This window comes from Ursus americanus, chromosome 14 (assembly GCF_024610735.1).
Source record: "Ursus americanus isolate L20-20 chromosome 14, mUrsAme1.1.p, whole genome shotgun sequence".
NCBI classification, from domain to species: Eukaryota; Metazoa; Chordata; class Mammalia; order Carnivora; family Ursidae; genus Ursus; species Ursus americanus.
This window is the reverse complement of record NC_142140.1, coordinates 60,169,101-60,185,647: the sequence shown is the minus strand read 5'-3', so window position 1 is coordinate 60,185,647 and position 16,547 is coordinate 60,169,101. Positions and strand designations below refer to the sequence as shown.

The window sequence follows — 16,547 nt, the reverse complement described above, 5'->3', positions numbered from 1 at the left end:
GGGACCACTCGGGGCTCCAGACGCCCCCGTAGGGTCAGCTGAGACCGTCATCACGGAGGCCTACCGTCCCTCTGTCCAGCCCTTCCTCCTTCACTGCCTGGCCAGTGCAAGGGCCCCAGACACCCTCCTGCCCCTAATCTTGGTCTCAAAGTCTGCTTCCTGAGGGCATAACCTCTGACACAAGGCTGGTCCTAGTTTGAAAGATTTAAAGAAGAAACAAAAGAAGTCAGGCAATTTTAAAGTGCAGCAGAATGCTGACCACAACCGAAAGTTTGTCCCGAGATGTAGATAAGCCAAACTCGGGGCACTCTCAGGGCACGCCCCACGCACGTGCTCTAAAGGAGGGAACGAAGACAAAGGCAGTCGGTCACTCGGCACTGTCTTCCACCAGTACACACCTTCCCGGTTTACCAGCGTTCTAGAAAATTCCAAACTGTGGGGACAGAGAACAGAGGAGTGGGCATGGGGGAACTGGCTGACAGCAGAGCAGCACCGGGGAATTCGGGCGGCAGACGAAACTGTTGTCTCTCTCGACTGTGCGCCGTGCTCCTGAAACTGTACCGGACAACGTGGAAATCTTGCTGTCTGCACTTTCTGTCTCGACAAGAAAACACGCACGGTAGGCAACATGCATGGCTCTTCGTCAACGCCTTAAATCTCGAGATAAGAACTTAACCGGAGCCTAGTTGAGTTTCATTTTGTGAAGATACAGTGGAGGGCAGCTCGTGTGCTCTCTGCTTGAATGAAAGCGCTAGAACACGAGGGGTCTTCGCCGGGAGAGCGCACCTCGCTTTGGACATTCCCTTCATGTAGAGCTTTGGGGCGCCCACTGGCTCAGTCGGAAGAGCGTGGCTCTTGACCTTGGCGTTCCGGCCCCACTCTGAGTGTGCAGATGACTTAAAAATAAATCTTAAAAGAAAACAAAACTTTTGAAGCTTTCGTTTTGTCTTGTTTTGAAGGTCCCTAAGGTTGGCAGTGCCACCGTCCTCGTTGGCTGGTGGCAGCCAGCTGTGCGGCCACCACGGACGGTCTTCCTACTCTGCCTCGTGTGAGGGGTCGGTCTTGAGGATCGCTCGTGCGGACCAACCTCCTCTTGCTGCCGCAACAACTTACCACAGAATCCACCCATAAAAACCACACACACTGGTATCCCCTGGGCAGGACTCAAGGTGCCCACCAGGGCCCGAAGGGGAGGACGTGTTCCCTTTCGGACCGGCATCCCTCCGCCCAAGTCGAAGCATGACATCATGTGGTGGTGTCATTGGACCTTCTTTTTCTGGAGTCACATTTCCCTCCCTCATGAGGACCTGTAATTGTACTGCACCCACCGGGGTGTTAAAGGACAAACCCCTTATCTCAAGGTCTTTCGTCTCATTCACAAAGTCCTTTTTGCCAAATAAAACAACATGGTCACAGATTCCAGGACATCTCTGGGGCCTTATTCAGCTGACCCCACAATCCAATCTGCTGGATTCGAGATGGGAACTGACAACATCAATAGGGGTTTGAGTCCTGGTTGGCCAGTCCCGTTGCTCCTCACAAACGCTTCCATCCTCTCACCCAACAAATACTCTCTCATCATCTCCCTGCCCTCTTGGAGACACATTTATGCACGGTGCCTGGCTGGGACTCTTGATCTCCGGGTCGTGAGTTCAAGCCCCACATTCGGTGTGGAGATTACCTAAAAATAAAATAGATTTTTTTTTTTAAAGAAACGTTTATGCAACAATCCCCACAGGCTCTACGCTAGGAGCCCAGTTTCCTGAATGTCAATTATCTGTCGGTTTGTATCATTGTATCAAGAGGATGTGGGTGGGTATTTTTTTTAACTTTTCACTTCTGAACACCTGTCTGGTTCTGCCCCTATAAGTATTCAATAAGTATTCTTTAAGTTACTGAATGAATTAATGTCTTTAAATAACTTAGAGTCTGGTAACACTTTTGGATTCTCTTGGCGGGCCTGGGGGAACCCTTGTGGAGGGATTCTGCAGTCAGCTGACTAACGGCTCTCAAAGATGCCCACGTTATTGTACCAGGAGCTGGGACGTGTCGCCTCACATGGCAGAGGGGACCTTGTCAAGGCCCTGAAGGGGGTTGACCCTGGGTTTCGGGGGGGCCCGGCATCCTCACGAGGTCCTCATGAGAGGGAGGCAGAGGGCGGGAGGCCCAGAGACGGGCAGACCCCGTGCTGCTGGCAGTGAGGATGGAGGGGGGGGGCGGTGGGCCAGGAAGAGGCAGGAGCTGGGTCTCCCTGCGGCCCCGGGAGGACCAGCCCTGCCCGCGCCTGGGTTTTAGGACTTCCGACCCCAGAACTGTCAGAGAATCGGTGTGAGAGGTCATCTGTGGCAGCAGCCCCGGGAGACTTGGATGAGGCTGTGAGTCTTTCCCAACCCCTTTGAGCCTCAGTGTCCACCTCCATAAATGGGCACAATTACAGCCCCCCTTCCCTGGGTCACTGTAGAGATCAAGAAGTCATACAGTAGGCATCAGCTGGTTTTAGTATGGAGGTCACTGAGTTTGACGTGTACAGAGACACCCAGGATGTAGTTGGATAAGCAAGTGTGGGCACAGAAGACTCAGAAGGAAAGTTCTGGAGTTGAGGGAGGCGGAAGTCGGGCATCCGAGAAGCAGGAGAGGGCAGGAGACAGTGATTTGAAAAATAACAGGGCCATACACATTGCAGGTTGGATGCAAACATACATATTATTATTTTCCTCCTCTTCCTCCATTTGGCCATCCAGCCTGCCCTCCCGCCTTCAGGCCAAAACACTCAGAGCCAACCACACACATGGTTACGATGCACTTGGGTGTTTACTGGGAATGGGATCTCAGAGGCCAGGCCCAGGTCGCTCACACTTTTTTGGTGATGTTCTTGGGGGTGGCGAGCTCGTACAGCCGAGGGGATGCCCGAGCAACCAGGGACGCTGGGGAAATATGGTAGGGGTCGTAGCCCTCATTGAGGTCCTTGCGCACTTTGGGCTTGGCCAGGGAGACGATCCGGGGACTGGCCACTGCCTTCTTGGTGACATCCAGCACCTCCCAGCGCGGATCTCGGTCAGGAACACACTGGTTCGACTGGGCCTTGGGTGCTGGAGAGAGCGGAAGAGGGGGACCGAGTCAGGCACTGGCGCCTCAGACGTGTGGCCACTCAGGCTTGTGGAGGTCAAAACTCCCAAGTCAACGGGCTGCCCACTGACGGAAGAATGGATACACACAACATGGCCCATCCACGCACCGGAGCGTCCCTCGGCCGCGAGCAGGAGCGCGGCGCCCACCTGCGCTGCCCCAGGGACGGACCCCGAGCCCACGACGCTCAGGGAGGGAACCAGACACAGAGGGTCCCACGGTGTGTGAGTCCACGTGTGTGACACGTCCAGAGCAGGCTCCTCCATGGATGGGCAGGGGGCTCGCGGGGGCTGGGGGCTGGAGAGGGGGTGGGGAGTGATAACTAATGGAGAATGAAATTGGGGTTTCTCTTTAGGGAGATGAAATTCTAAAGTTGATTGTGGTGATGGGTACACAACCGATTGTACTAAAAACTATTAAATTGTACACTTTGTTTTTTTATTGCGGAATACTGTACACTTTAAAAGGGTGAATTGTAAAGAAAAACTATTTCAAATGGCCACGGGTCCCAGACAGGGGACACAGAGGAGCCAGCCTAGCGGTCAAAGGTGAGGAGGGCGCCTGACTGGCCCCTTCCCCTTGTCCCCTCCCCGCCGAATGCTGCAGTGGGGAAGGGGCGCGAGGACAGGTGTGGGGCATCTCCTCTCCCCAGCTGGTGCTGCACGCCCTGTCAGTGCACCGAGGGGCAGCTCCCAGGCTGCTTCGGGACTCGGCACCAGCTTCCTGGCCGAGGCTGTCCCAGCCCCTCTGGGCTCTGGCTTTCCGTACTGGGTGGCGTGGCTCCCACCAGCCATGTGTGACCAGAGTGCCTGATATGGGCTGGAGTTTTATTTGATTTAATTGTAATGAAATTGATTAACTCATTTAGATCAACCGGTTGATTGGTTTTAATGTCATTGAAATAGCCACACAGGGCCAGTGGCTGTTGTTGCGGACTGACTACTATCAGGAACAGAGGCCTGTGGCTCAGCCAGGCTCCCTCTTCTCACCTCCTGGCACCCCAGGCCTCACATGCTGGTCTGCCCCTCCTCCCCTCCCCCACCATCCCATTCCGCTGCAGCACACGGCCTGTCTGGGGACTAGAAGAGGGTGGTCACCAGTGGTCACTGCCTTAGCCTTCATCTCTGGGAGCTTCAGGACCCTAGGGATGGAGGGATGCTACAGTCTTCTTTCCAAGCCCCCTTTGCAAATGGAAAAGGGCCGACCACCTTCTCAGCAGGCAAGCCCTCGGTGGAGAGACCCTGGGGAAAGGGAAACAAGGTCCCTCCCACCAGGCAGGCACCCATCCACGTGGGGCCTGGGGCAGGGGACACCACTGGGGCTGGACAGAGCTGTGAGGTGATGCACCCAAAGGGAAGGGGCCAGGCAGAAGGGTGGCCCCTCGGGGACAGGAGGACCATGCCCAGACCCAGGCTTCTTCGAATTCCTCTGAGAATTCAGGAGCACTCCCACCATCGTGACATCCAGGCTTTAAAACTCTGCCAATGACAGGGCGCCTGGGGGCGGGGGGGCATGGTCCGTTAAGCGTCTGACTCTTCGTTTAGGCTTGGGTCGTGATCTCAGGGTTGCGAGACCAAGCCCTGTCTGGGGCTCCACACTCACAGCAGAGTGTGCTGGGATTCCCTCTCTCTCTCTCAAATAGATTAAAAAACAAAACGAAACAAAACTCTGTCAGTGGAACCTTGACGGTGGAGTGGTGACGGTCCCCTGCCACCCAGCACACGGTGGACACACGCGGAGCAGCAAGCAGCCGCGGACTCTCCCCTGCACAGCCCCACGCGTGTCATTTCTCTCCTGAGTGCGCCGGTCACGACCACAGGTGGACACGAGTCCGCTGTGCGAACAAGACGACCTCGTACCACCGTGACGGGCACAGTTCACGCGTGTCTGTGTCTGTGCGCATCTGAGGCACACATGCATGTACACGCAACTGCACGTATGTCTGTATCCCACGTGTGAGAGACGCGATGGCCCAACGCAGACGCGCACACGTGCGCACGCGCTTCCTTCTGCTTAGCCGTCCATTGAAGGGGTATTAAGGGAACAGACGAATGAGTGAATCAACAAACAGAAGGCGCCCCAACCACAGTTAAACGAAGAGAGACAGACTGGGAAGAGGTTATTTTGCAATGTGTTCAGCAAAGCATTAGTGATCAGCTTATATAAAGAGCTGCCCTAAATCAATAACCAAAAAAAAAAAGAAAGGAAATAGGAAATAGGAAACCTGCAAACTGATAGAACAGAGTGAGCCAAAACGGCCAGTCAGGCTCTCTGGTTGTTAAGTGCCTCTGACACTTCGGGCCTGGCATGTAACAGACACACATGATAAAGAGACACAGAAATGCATGGTAAGGCATGATAGCAGGTGACAGGTGTTGTGGGGAAAGAGCAAGAAGTGACAGGGGTTCACAGGTGCCCAGAGCTGGTCACAGCTTGTGGAGTGAAATAGGGCACTGATGGGCCTCACCAAGGGGGCAGAGGAGTGAGCCGGTGTCTGGGGGGTGCATTCCAGGCCGTGGGAAGGGCCAGTGGGGAGGTCCAAGCAGAATGGAGGCAGGTCAAGGAGGCCAGAGGACAGACCACAAGGTCCCGTGGGCCACACTAAGAGAGGCGGGAGCCCTGGGAGGGTCATGAGCAGAGAAGGCCAGAATCCGAGTTGAGTTTAGCAAGGTGCCTCTGACGGCCACGTGGAGATAGGTGAGGGCAGTGCCCAGGTTCGGTCAGAGACTACAGCTCTGGTCCAGAGATGGATGATGGGCCTCAGAGGGGGTGTGAGGGGAGGGGCACGGGACAGCTGTGGGCGTGCTCAGAAGGCCCAGCCCACAGGAGTCCTTTGTGCCTCGGACGTGGAGGGCGCGACGGGAATGCCAGGCCAGGAGAGTGTCTAGAAGGGTGTGCCCTGGCACACATAGACACGTGGCCCCACGACTTTGTGGTTCTGTGTGTATACCATGTGCATGTACCCCAAACTCATTATCTCTGGATGGTAGGGTTCCTCCTTCCTTATGCCCTCCTGCACCATCCGATTCTCTACAATTCATGTGTGTTACTTTTGTCATGGTCTCATTTGCTTTAAAGGAAAGGGCAAGGGGGCGCCTGGGTAGCACAGTGGTTAAGCATCTGCCTTCAGCTCAGGGCGTGATCCCGGTGTTATGGGATCGAGCCCCACATCAGGCTCCTCCACTAGCAGCGTGCTTCTTCCTCTCCCACTCCCCCTGCTTGTGTTCCCTCTCTCGCTGGCTGTCTCTCTCTGTCAAATAAATAAATAAAATCTTTAAAAAAAAATAAAAATCAAAAATAAAGGAAAGGGCAAGAATCAGGTCGATGCCATTTTCAAGCAGCCCTCAGACCTCAGCTCGGCACTAGGGTTGGTGCCTGGCCCCGCACCCCACCTTGCTCTCCTGCACCTGTGCGCCCTTGCCAGGAGACCCACTTGGGCCACAACCCCTCTCAGTTCTTCTCCTGGGGAACGGCCCCCTCTGCCAGCTCCCAGGACAGCCTGAGTGGGCCGTGCTATGAATGACGCACAGGTGTTTGGACACCTAGTCTGCAGTTTCGGGAGAAGATGAAGGAAGAGAGAAGCGTGAATCTGGAGGAAGCAGACCTGGAGCCCAGGTCTTTTGACTGTACCCCACCCCATGGCCTGTGGCCCACGGGGAAGGACACAAGAGCCTAATAAGGAGCGACGCCTCAGTGGAACTACTTACTGGCCAAGTGAAGGAGGCGATTGTAGTCTGACACATATGGCTTGGGCTTTGGCATAGGGTCCCACTCTTCCAACCGGGTGGCTGGGACCCTGGGCTTTGCCAGCCGTAGGATCCTTGGGCTGGGGATGGCCATCTGGGCTGCCCTGGATACCTGGGACACCTGGAAACAATTATAGGGGAAGAGTACAACAGTCCATGATTCCTCAAAGGCCCCTGGATCAGAAAGACCCCATAAGCAACAGTAAGAGATGCAGGACTCACTGGGAAGAAGTCAGTTTGCAATGAGTTCAGCAAAGGATTAGTAGCTATCATATATAAAGAGTTCTTCTAAATCAATAACCCAAAAAACAATAGGGGACTGGGCTAATCATACAGGAGAGTAAACCTAAAGGATCAATAATCCTCTGTTGACCAGGGAAATACAAATAAAAACAGCAAAATATCACTCCGTGCCAACAAATTTGGCAAAACCGAAAAAGTCTGAAAAAATTATCAAGCCCTGGCAGGAACATGGGAGGAGAGAAATCCTCATACATGGCAGGTAGGAGAGTAAATTAGTAGAAACACTTGGGAAAGCATTTGTCCTTCTCAAGTGGAGCATGTGGACACTTGAAGACCACCACAGAGAGAAACCCCTGCCCTGGGGCGCAAGGAAATGATGGCGGTGGTAGTCAGACACTTGGGAGCAACCAGGCTGTCCATCAGTCGGGGGCTGGGTAAATCAATCACGTATATCCGTCCGGTAGCATGCAACCCAGTAGGTAAAATGTTCGTTCTGTATATATCATATGCCATGTTCGAGAAAGCAAGTATTGAGGCAAAAGCAAGAAAGTTAACACGCCATGTATGTGTGTTAAAAACACAGAATGCTATGACTGTAGCTGATGGGTCTAGATAATAATAAAGTTTAAAATGATGGCAATGGGGGCGCCTGGGTGGCACAGCGGTTAAGCGTCTGCCTTCGGCTCAGGGCGTGATCCGCGGCGTTATGGGATCGAGCCCCACATCAGGCTCCTCCGCTATGAGCCTGCTTCTTCCTCTCCCACTCCCCCTGCTTGTGTTCCCTCTCTCGCTGGCTGTCTCTATCTCTGTCGAATAAATAAATGAATAATCTTTTTAAAAAAAAAAGTGATGGCAATGAGGCTGAGCTGCTCAAGACGGGGGGGGGGGGAGGGAGAGCCCTGACAGACATCTCACCGAGAAACTTGACCCACTTGCTCCGTGGATGACTTCTTAGCGTTCTCCAAAGGATCCAGGCACTACCAAAACCGTCTGCTTTGATATTGGGTCAGCCTACTCAAAGGCAGCCCCTCGACGGAGCTCTGTTAGCCACTAATCATCGTCTCCCGACCCCCCAAAAAAGTGCACTCAAGACCCAGTCTTCCCAGGCTGTGTCCTCTTGAGCATACGCCCTGTCCCCCTCCTTGCCTTGACCCGTCTGCCCTCCAGCTGGCTCCCTCACGTGGGCAGGCTGCCTGCCGAGGAAGTGGGGTGGGCAAAGTCACGTTCTGAACATCTGGGGCTGTGACAAGGGCAAGATGAGCTGGCCATCCTGCTGCCTCTGGAGAGGGAGGGAGGAAGCCAGGGTAATTGTTGAAACGTTTTATTCCTTAAGGAGGAGGGGGAGGTCGGAATCAATCTGTCAAAATGTTGGAGTAGGTCCAGTGCTCGTGGTGGGTGCCGGTATTTGCAACATTTCGTGCCCCAGGAAAGCCCTCGGCACAGTAGTTTTAGCGGGAACCTTCTTGGAAGCAGGGGTTGGCTGAAATGAACTCCAGGGGTCAGTCAGAAATTTGAGTCCCTTTCCTCTTAAAATTGTCTTCCCTAAAAATCATAAGTGCTACTTTTATCAGACATGTTGGTGTTTATCATGTTATGTCCCACTCAACCCTCCATTTCCTCCCTCCTTCTCCCTTCGTCTCCCCTCCTCCTTTCTTTCCCCATGACAGACACAGCTCAGGCTCATGTCCCCCCTGATGTCAGTCCTGCCTGGAGGGCTGGGCGGGCAGGTGGACATTCACCTGTCCGTGCCTGAGACTAATACCGATTGCCACTCTGTGCCTTGCCCAGGGTAAGACAAGCTGAGGAATGCGGCCACAAAAAGCAAGAAGGTGCGGTCCCTGTCCTCGGGTTGCTCCCAGGCTGATGGAAGAACCAACAGTCCATCCAGAAACTGTGCTGGGGCTGCGAAGGAGCAAAGCAACATGCAGGGACACTGGAGGCTGGAAGTGGGGCTCCCACCAGACTGGCTGGGAACAGAAAGGTCGGGCAAGGAGAGGAGGGTTCTTGAGAACAAGGGGGCTAGACAGAGAGGGGAGAGGTGTTCCAGGTAGCAGTCCCTGCGTGGCCAAAGGCCTAGAGTCTCGTCGACGGTCCCGCATGTAGCCCAACAAAGCACGTGCATGGAGGAGGAGGGGTCAGGAAGCACCGAGTCTCACTAAGCCTTCGGTTCTCAGCTTGGGAGTCTGGAGTTTCCCGGGGACTGGGAACCACGCAAGGGTTTGGCGCACAGAAGGGAGGAGGCATCAGGGCAGGCTTGAGCTGCCAAAAGCAAGGCAGGCAGCCCAGAAAACAGCAGGTGCGTCTCAGGTAAGAGGCGGGACAGGCCAAGAGGACAGCGCCCTCCTTAGGGTCCCCGTTTAACCAAATTAGCCAAAAAGGCTTTTGGGGGGACAACTGGGGAAAGTGAACACAGACTGCGTATTTGGACGTTAAGGTGTTATTGTTTAATGTTTTAGTGGATCATTGTTATTACGGGTGTCAGTTAGAAATGCATACTGAAGTAGTTAGAAGAGAAATGGTCTGATGCCTGGATTTACTTTAAAAAAATCGGAAGTGGGGGTTCTGGAAAACAACGGTCTGAAAAACCCCATCAACACACTTAGTGCCGATTAAAACCACAGTGAGATGCCAGCTTCACGGCTGCTTTCTCTGTTATAGCCAAAAACCTGGAAACAGCTCAGAGGTCCTTCCGGGGCTGGCGGGTCCCCCCATGTGACGACACATGACCCAGGGCTCAGAAGGCACAAGCTGGTAAGGTGTTCGAGACTTCAGATACCTTCGCTGGGCTGCAGGGCTCGTTCCCTTCACGCGGTGCGCAGGAGAAGGGGAAGGCGTGGGAACGGGGACATGACGTGGTCGCCAGAGGCCGTGTCGGGCCCGAGTGGGGAACTGAACCGTTTCGCGACCTCTGAAATGGGCAGGGAAGGGGGGGTCCCTGAGCGGCTTCGGGGCGGTGCTGAGAGGAAAACCCAGCTCCATCCTGAGCAGACGACACCAGTGAATCCTGCTGGGGCCACTGAGCGGTCATGTGCGGCCCGCCCCGGGGTCTGTGCCCTCCGACCTGGCCCCGCGCAGAGCCAGAGGACAGCAAGCACCTACCTCAGACATGTTTATGCTCCAGATGTTGTTCCGGACCCTCGGGGCAGCCAGCTCCCTCAGGCGACTCGAAGCTTGGTATTCCAGGGAAGACCGAGGAACGGGCCAGATGGGGGTGGTCCTAGGGGACAGCCACAGTTGACACAGCTCCTCAGCCTGGGGCGCGTCTCTGTCTCCTGCGTGTGTCATGTTCTCTCAGCCTGTCTCCGAGTCCAGGGATAAGGGACAGCCTGGGACGGTGGAGCGTTTTGAAAACACCTCCAGGAAGGGATTCAGAAAGAATCCCTGAAAGAAAGCCCCTGAGTGTTTTCAAGGCAGAGCTACCCTCTCCCAAGGTCATCCCAGCTCAGTGTGCAATGGCCATCCTCCCGACAGCTTCCCTGTCCCCCTCTGTGGTGACAGTGGCTCCCAGGGCCTCTCGCCCACACCCCTGTCTTTGGGGCTGGGGTCAGCATTGGACACAAGGAATAAAAGGGTGTGGGCCCGCGTCTCCTGAAGTCAGATGTCAGGTCTGTCTCTGCCCCGGAAAGAAGGCTACGTTTCATTGATCTGAGGCAGACGGTCCCTATTTCCTCATCTCTGAGGTTGGAATGCAGCTTATAGATGCTGTCAGCCAAACGTCAGAAGTTCCCTGGCCATCCTCGCCTGCGTGCACTCCGGGCTGTTTGTTGGCACTGAGACGGCCTCAGCTGAGTTATATGCATTCTCGGATCTACAGATGTTAAGTCTAATTGCAGTTTAAATTATCTTCAGATTCCACGACGATTCAACATTAAAATGAAAAAGTGGCCGTCACAAAGACAGGCATAAGCACAGTGTGTAGAAACCTGTCAACATCTCTGAGTTAAAAGGTGATTCAAAACTTTCAGACACAGTTTAGCTAATTTATTTCAGTTATTATTTTCCCTTCTATGTGCATAAAAATAGGTCATTAAAATCTGTGTCTAAATAACTCTAAAGATCACTTTTAACCAGCACGAAAGTTCCAAGTGGTAAGAAGAAGGTATTGTGTTAAAAGTTGTACGTGCAATAATGTCTTAGGATTGCTAGCGTTTGGCGCGAACGAAATCCATAGCGGTGATAAGTAACACTTACTGAGCGCTTGCTAGGTCAGGCCCTGTGCGGAGTCCACCTTTTGAGAATGCTCTCCACCTGCACCCATCCCGCAGGTGGAGAGCTGTGGCTCACAGGGTCAAGTGCCTGCCCGCGGGCATCCTGCTGGGGAGCAGTCCCACCCAGTTTGAAGTCAGGTCATCTACTCCCAGGACCTGGGCTCTCCCCGCGCCACACTGTCCAGGGAAGGGCGAGGTCCTCCACCAACTCTGCCTTCAGAGTGCCTGCCCAGCGCTCCTTCCTTTACCTGTTGTTGTTGTAATACTCCCAGTAGAACCTTTTAGGTCGAGCCAGTTCCTCCACTCGGCGGGACACCTCTATGCAAAATAGGAAACAGCCCCAGCTGAAACCCTGCCCACCCTCAGGGGTTTCCTTCTTGCTTAGATTAGGGTTCCACTAGCTAGAGTGAGAGGCACAACGTGATGTGAGGCACTAAGGGCCTGGAGAGTCGAGAGCCAGATACCTTGCAGGGGAGTGACTTTCGCTATCCCCGTCCTGGGGACAATGGCCTCGGGGGCCTGAAGCCCCTTACTCAGGGCACACAGGATGGCAGCAGCAGGGCTAGAATGGGAGCTCAGGCCCCTCAGTTCCTCAACAGACATCAGTGTGGCTCCAACAGCCCACTGGTTGGGAAAGTGGATTTTGGTCTGCGGTCAGTACACGCCTAGGGTTTACAGGGCCTTAGTGTCCACTCTGAGGAAGATTCTAAAACCCCCAACAGAGATCCTGCCCTATTACTTCCCTCCAGTAAAAGATTTCTTGAAATGTTTTATTTGAAGGGATCCACTGCTCTCAAAAAGTGTAGAAACCGTTGCAGAAGGGAAGGCAAAGAGACTTTCAATAAATTTAATACTAACCCCCATTTTGGCTGCAGTGCAAACGGGGAGTTCCCCTGGGGAGTTTGCCCCACACCCCTCACACCAAGACCAGCTTCCTGCATTTCTGGCTCCTCAGGAGACAGAGGCCAGAGATGAGCTAACTGGGAGGTGGGGGCTGGGGGAGCGGCAGTACGGAATTCTGGTGAGGTTAGGGCTGGGGAGACCCCAGCTGGATCTGGGGCACAGGTCGGAGGGGAATGGGGGTGACCCACTCCTGACCCTGGAGGCCAGGGGCAGCATGTCAGACAGGGTAGCCAGGCACCAGAGTTGGGAAGGGGCCACCTCCGGCCCACCCCTGAGCGAGGTGACCCCTGATGGAGAAGTGGAGGTGGGGGGTGGGCTCCACCCACCTGGCACTGTGATGGTAAGGGTGGTGTCTTCGAGAAACCTCTCTGTCCAGTACACAGACGGCCTGGAATACACGAGCGTGGCTCAGGGTCAAGGAAGCTGGGGCACAGGTTCCTGGGCCTGCTCTGAAACAGAACTCAGGGCACCTTACGAACACAGACACGCACAGGAGGGAGACAGCGAGGCAGGGGTGGGGTAGCTGGAGGAAGGAGGAAGGAGAGACCCGTTGAGAGAACGTGGAGCGGGGTAGGTCAGAGAGGCGTGTGAGGAAATGTAGATGACTCCGAGCAGCGCTGATGTTCAGAGAAGGGGGAGCTGGAAAAAAAAAGGCACAGCTAAGAGCAGGACCCAGGGCGCCATCATGGGAGCGGACCCACTTCTCAGCTGGCGGACTGGCATCCAGAGCACCAGGGAGGAGCTGGGAACGGCCCTGGGGCTGAGGAAGGCCCCATCACAGGGCCCTTTCTCCCCATCCTTGCCCCTGGTGAGAAGGAGGGGTCCCCTGGAGCATGCCCCCCATGGCAGGAGATGGAGGGGCACCCTGGGACTTACCAGTAGACACAGAACTCCAAGCTCCTCCTGCGCGGGGACACCCAGGCATAGCCCTCACAGCAGCACCCCAGCCTGCGATGAGACAGGCCCGAGCCCCTGACTTTGCTCTGTGGCCCCACTTGCTCAAAGGCCTCTCTGTCCTTCACCGTCACCGGAAGCCACCCCAGTCCCACCTCTGGAACCCTGACTCCTCGCCTCCCCCGTACCTGCCCCCAGGTCATCGTGTGGGTGACAGATGGGACGAGGGAGCCCAGCGGCAGGGGGCTGCACAGGCAGACCACCCAGAGCTGCCCTCCTCCTCCTGGGCCCCACCCCCGCCTCCCGCGAGGCCGCCCGCAGGCCTCACCTGTCTTTCAAGACTTGCCAGTTGGTCTTGGGCTTGGCCAGCTCAAAGACCCTCCTCCTCCTCTTCCTCCCTCTGACTGAGGAGAAGCTGGGGAACCTCTGGGTGATGGACAGCCGGCTGTGGGAAAGGCAGGCGCTGAGTGGGTCAGGGCCCTGCCCAGTGAGAAGGGACCTCTCTGGGGGCGGCGTCTGGCAGGGCAGACCCCGAGGGAAGTCCAGGCTCCGAACGGCTGGGCCACTCCGGTGCTGCCCTCTGCAAAGTGGGGAAGCCCTGCTCCCGACGCGCCAGGTTGCTGAGATGACTAAAGCCAACCAAATCTCATGAGCAGGTATTAAGTGCCAACTGTGTGCCAGGCCCCCGGAAGCCCAGAGGCTGGGAGGAATAGGGTGTCTGGGGCTGAGACACCTGCCTGTTCCCTCGCTGGGTGCCGCCCCTGGCCCAAATGCCCTCCCCGAGGCCCCCGACCTGGCCTGCGCTCTTTCTCCCACAGCACATGTCGCTGGCCCCCACCTGCCACACCACGTGTGTGGAGGGGGGGCACAGGCTCTGTGAGAGTGGAGGTTGGGGGGTCCATCTGCAGTGTCGGGGGAGGGGCCAAAGGGAGAGGCTCTTCCGCCGGAACTGGGCCTGGATGAACCCAGAGCGCGACCCAGGGCAGGGCAGGCGGGAGGGACCAGGGTTCCCGCAGAGAAACCGAGCTCGGAGTCCCGCAGGCCTGCTTCTTTCCAGGAGTTCACAACCTGCCACAAATCACTCCCCACAAACGCGGTTACCACTTGAGCCCAGCGGAGTCCAGGCCGTCTCAAACGTTTCTGGGGGGTTGAGGTACTTGAAATCGTTTCAGCTTTGAGCTGGGAGGTTCTCCCTATTTCTCCTCCTCTCTGACTGAGGGCCTCTGCTCCTGACCTCCCAACTCTGGCATCCGAACCCTGTCTGTCCAGCTCCCCAAATCAGTGCTTTTGTAAGGTTTCCAATCCTAAACCCCAGCCCCCTGGACGGAGCCATGTTTGCCTCAGAGGCCACTGAGGGGCCCCCCTCCCGTCCCGCACAGCTCACACTCAGGGCACCCCAGCCCCGGCAAGGGCACACGGGGCCACCCCCGGGGCCGGGGTGGGGCTGCTGCTCTCCCTTCACTGCCCCCACCCCAGCTGGGCAGGCCCACCTCATCTCAGAGACGCCCTCCTCCGCATCTTTCTCCAGAACCCTGTCCAGCTGCTCGAGGGCCACCTCGGGGTTCCGGGGGCTGGGGACTTCTTCCCCAGTCACCTCCTCTGGGAGGGTCTCCTCTTCTTGGTCTTCAAATCTCAGCTCCCCGTCATGTGGGTGCCCGGTGTCCGTGGTCCTTCGGCTTCTGGACACCATGCCCTGCATGCCCATGCCCAGGACCTCATTGTCCCGGCCCCCATCTGGCCTGCCTCCGGCCTCCGAGCTGCGGTGGTTGAGGGGCGAACTTTGCCACTGGTCCCCCATGCACTGGGCCCTCCGCAGTCCTGCAGCCTTGCTCCCCAAACACCCAAGTGTGTCTGTGGTCACCCGGCGACAGGAGAATGGCCCAACCGCATTCTGGGCGCCCACATTCCACTCCCAGCATGGCCGCACGTGCCACCACCCAGACGGTACCGCAGTTCCTCATGGGGGCCTGCTCACCCACCAGACCTTAGCCCCCTTCTCTGTGTTTTCCTGGCTAAACCAGGAGTAGTACCCAACCCCATTTGTTCAAAATAGGCTTTCTTACCTTGTCCAAAGTGGTCGTTAGGATAATTGAAGTATTTTTGTGGCCCCCAGGACACACCCCAGGCTCCAATTTTGGAAAATTCCCTGGAGGCCATCAGAGGACCGGCCTTACTGCCTCTGCCAGGCCACACTCCTACCTATCACAACTTTCCCTTTCTCTGCTTGGCTGTTCCCTGCTCATTGTTTAAGACCCCTCCCTTGCCCAGCTCTGCCCGCCAGGTCCTGCTCCGTTCCCCCGGCCCAGGCTGGTCATCCCCAGGGCCCAAGGGAACCCTCCCTGTGCAAACTGTCACGTTGCAAAGTCCTTTCCAGTTCTCCATCCTGCCTCCATAAGGCTTTGCCCCACCGTCGCCTCTGTCAGGAAAGGGAGAGAAGGAAGGAGTCTCTTGGATGATTCCAAAAGAAAGGCTTTTGAGGGCATCTGGTTCAATCTGGGAGATCCTTACAAAATCCCCTTCAGTGGGGTGAAGTGTCCTAAACCCTCACCTTGCCCTCAGTGATTTATTTTTCCCTCTTAAATTAAATCCGACCATGATCCACAGGTGCCTTTCACCAAAAGTCCATATTGCTGCAGTCAGAGGGACCTGTCATCATTGCAAAGTTCTGTAAGCAATCTCTTCACCCACGAGTCCGCTTTAGGGGATGGGCAGACTAGGCGAAGGGGCTTCAAGGAACAAACTTCCAGTTATGCAGTAAGTAAGCCGCAGAGATGGAAAGTGCAGCGTGGGGATGTGATAACACCATCATGACATTGTTTGGTGACTACCCTTCCCGTGATGGGCGCTGAATAACATGTAGGACCGTGGAGTCACGGTGCCGCACACCTGAAACTAACGTAACACTGCGTGTCGGTTGTACTTCAATAATAAAAATTATTTCTGAAGTCCACTTTCCTACTAGAGACAGCTCATTAAACCTGCTTGGCACGACATCAAGCCTGTATCTGCCACGTCGAACCTCCACAAGCCCCGTGAAGGCCAGGCATTGCCTTGAACTTACACGAGGCCAAGGAGGAGGTGCCGGAGGGGCCAGAGCTCCACCAGCCCTGAAGGGGGGGCTGGAAGGTCCGTATCTGCTACCAAGTGTGTGGAAAGGCAAGAAGGTTCACAGCTGAGGAGACCCATCAGGGTGGTGATCTGGATATGTAAGATGTTCTGAATGGAAAACAGAAGGGGGCCGAACTGACTGCGGGCATGTGCGGAGTTTGGTGGGCACGGGGGAGGGCAGCAGGTGGAGGGGAGGGAGGGGCACCTCACTGCACCGTGCCAGGACCTGGGATAAGCACATAGCAGAAGACAAATTAGATCCCTCTTAGATTCCTTTCCTGGTGTGGGTAACTAAATGCTGGCAAACTTTGAGGCTTCG

General features: G+C 55.7%; 1 protein-coding gene across 1 annotated transcript; it reads right to left on the bottom strand.

Annotated features, from left to right (window-relative positions):
- Positions 1–2,850: 2,850 nt before the first annotated feature.
- SPMAP2 (sperm microtubule associated protein 2) lies at positions 2,851–14,918 on the bottom strand. The gene is made up of 8 exons (XM_087866680.1): positions 14,611–14,918; positions 13,449–13,565; positions 13,103–13,174; positions 12,553–12,614; positions 11,572–11,641; positions 10,215–10,332; positions 6,834–6,993; positions 2,851–3,089 (listed from the first exon to the last, which is right to left on the bottom strand). The coding sequence occupies exons 1-8, from the start codon at positions 14,916–14,918 to the stop codon at positions 2,851–2,853; spliced, it is 1,146 nt and encodes a 381-aa protein (XP_087722806.1).
- Positions 14,919–16,547: the final 1,629 nt, after the last annotated feature.

Excerpts from the sequence above, each read along its gene's own strand:
- SPMAP2 (XM_087866680.1), bottom strand. The coding sequence starts at position 14,918 with ATGGGGGACCAGTGGCAAAGTTCGCCCCTCAACCACCGCAGCTCGGAG. Across the intron at positions 12,615-13,102 it reads TTGGAGTTCTGTGTCTACTG|GCCGTCTGTGTACTGGACAG; the intron begins GTAAGTCCCAGG and ends CGTGTATTCCAG. Across the intron at positions 10,333-11,571 it reads GAGTATTACAACAACAACAG|GACCACCCCCATCTGGCCCG; the intron begins GTAAAGGAAGGA and ends GCTGTCCCCTAG.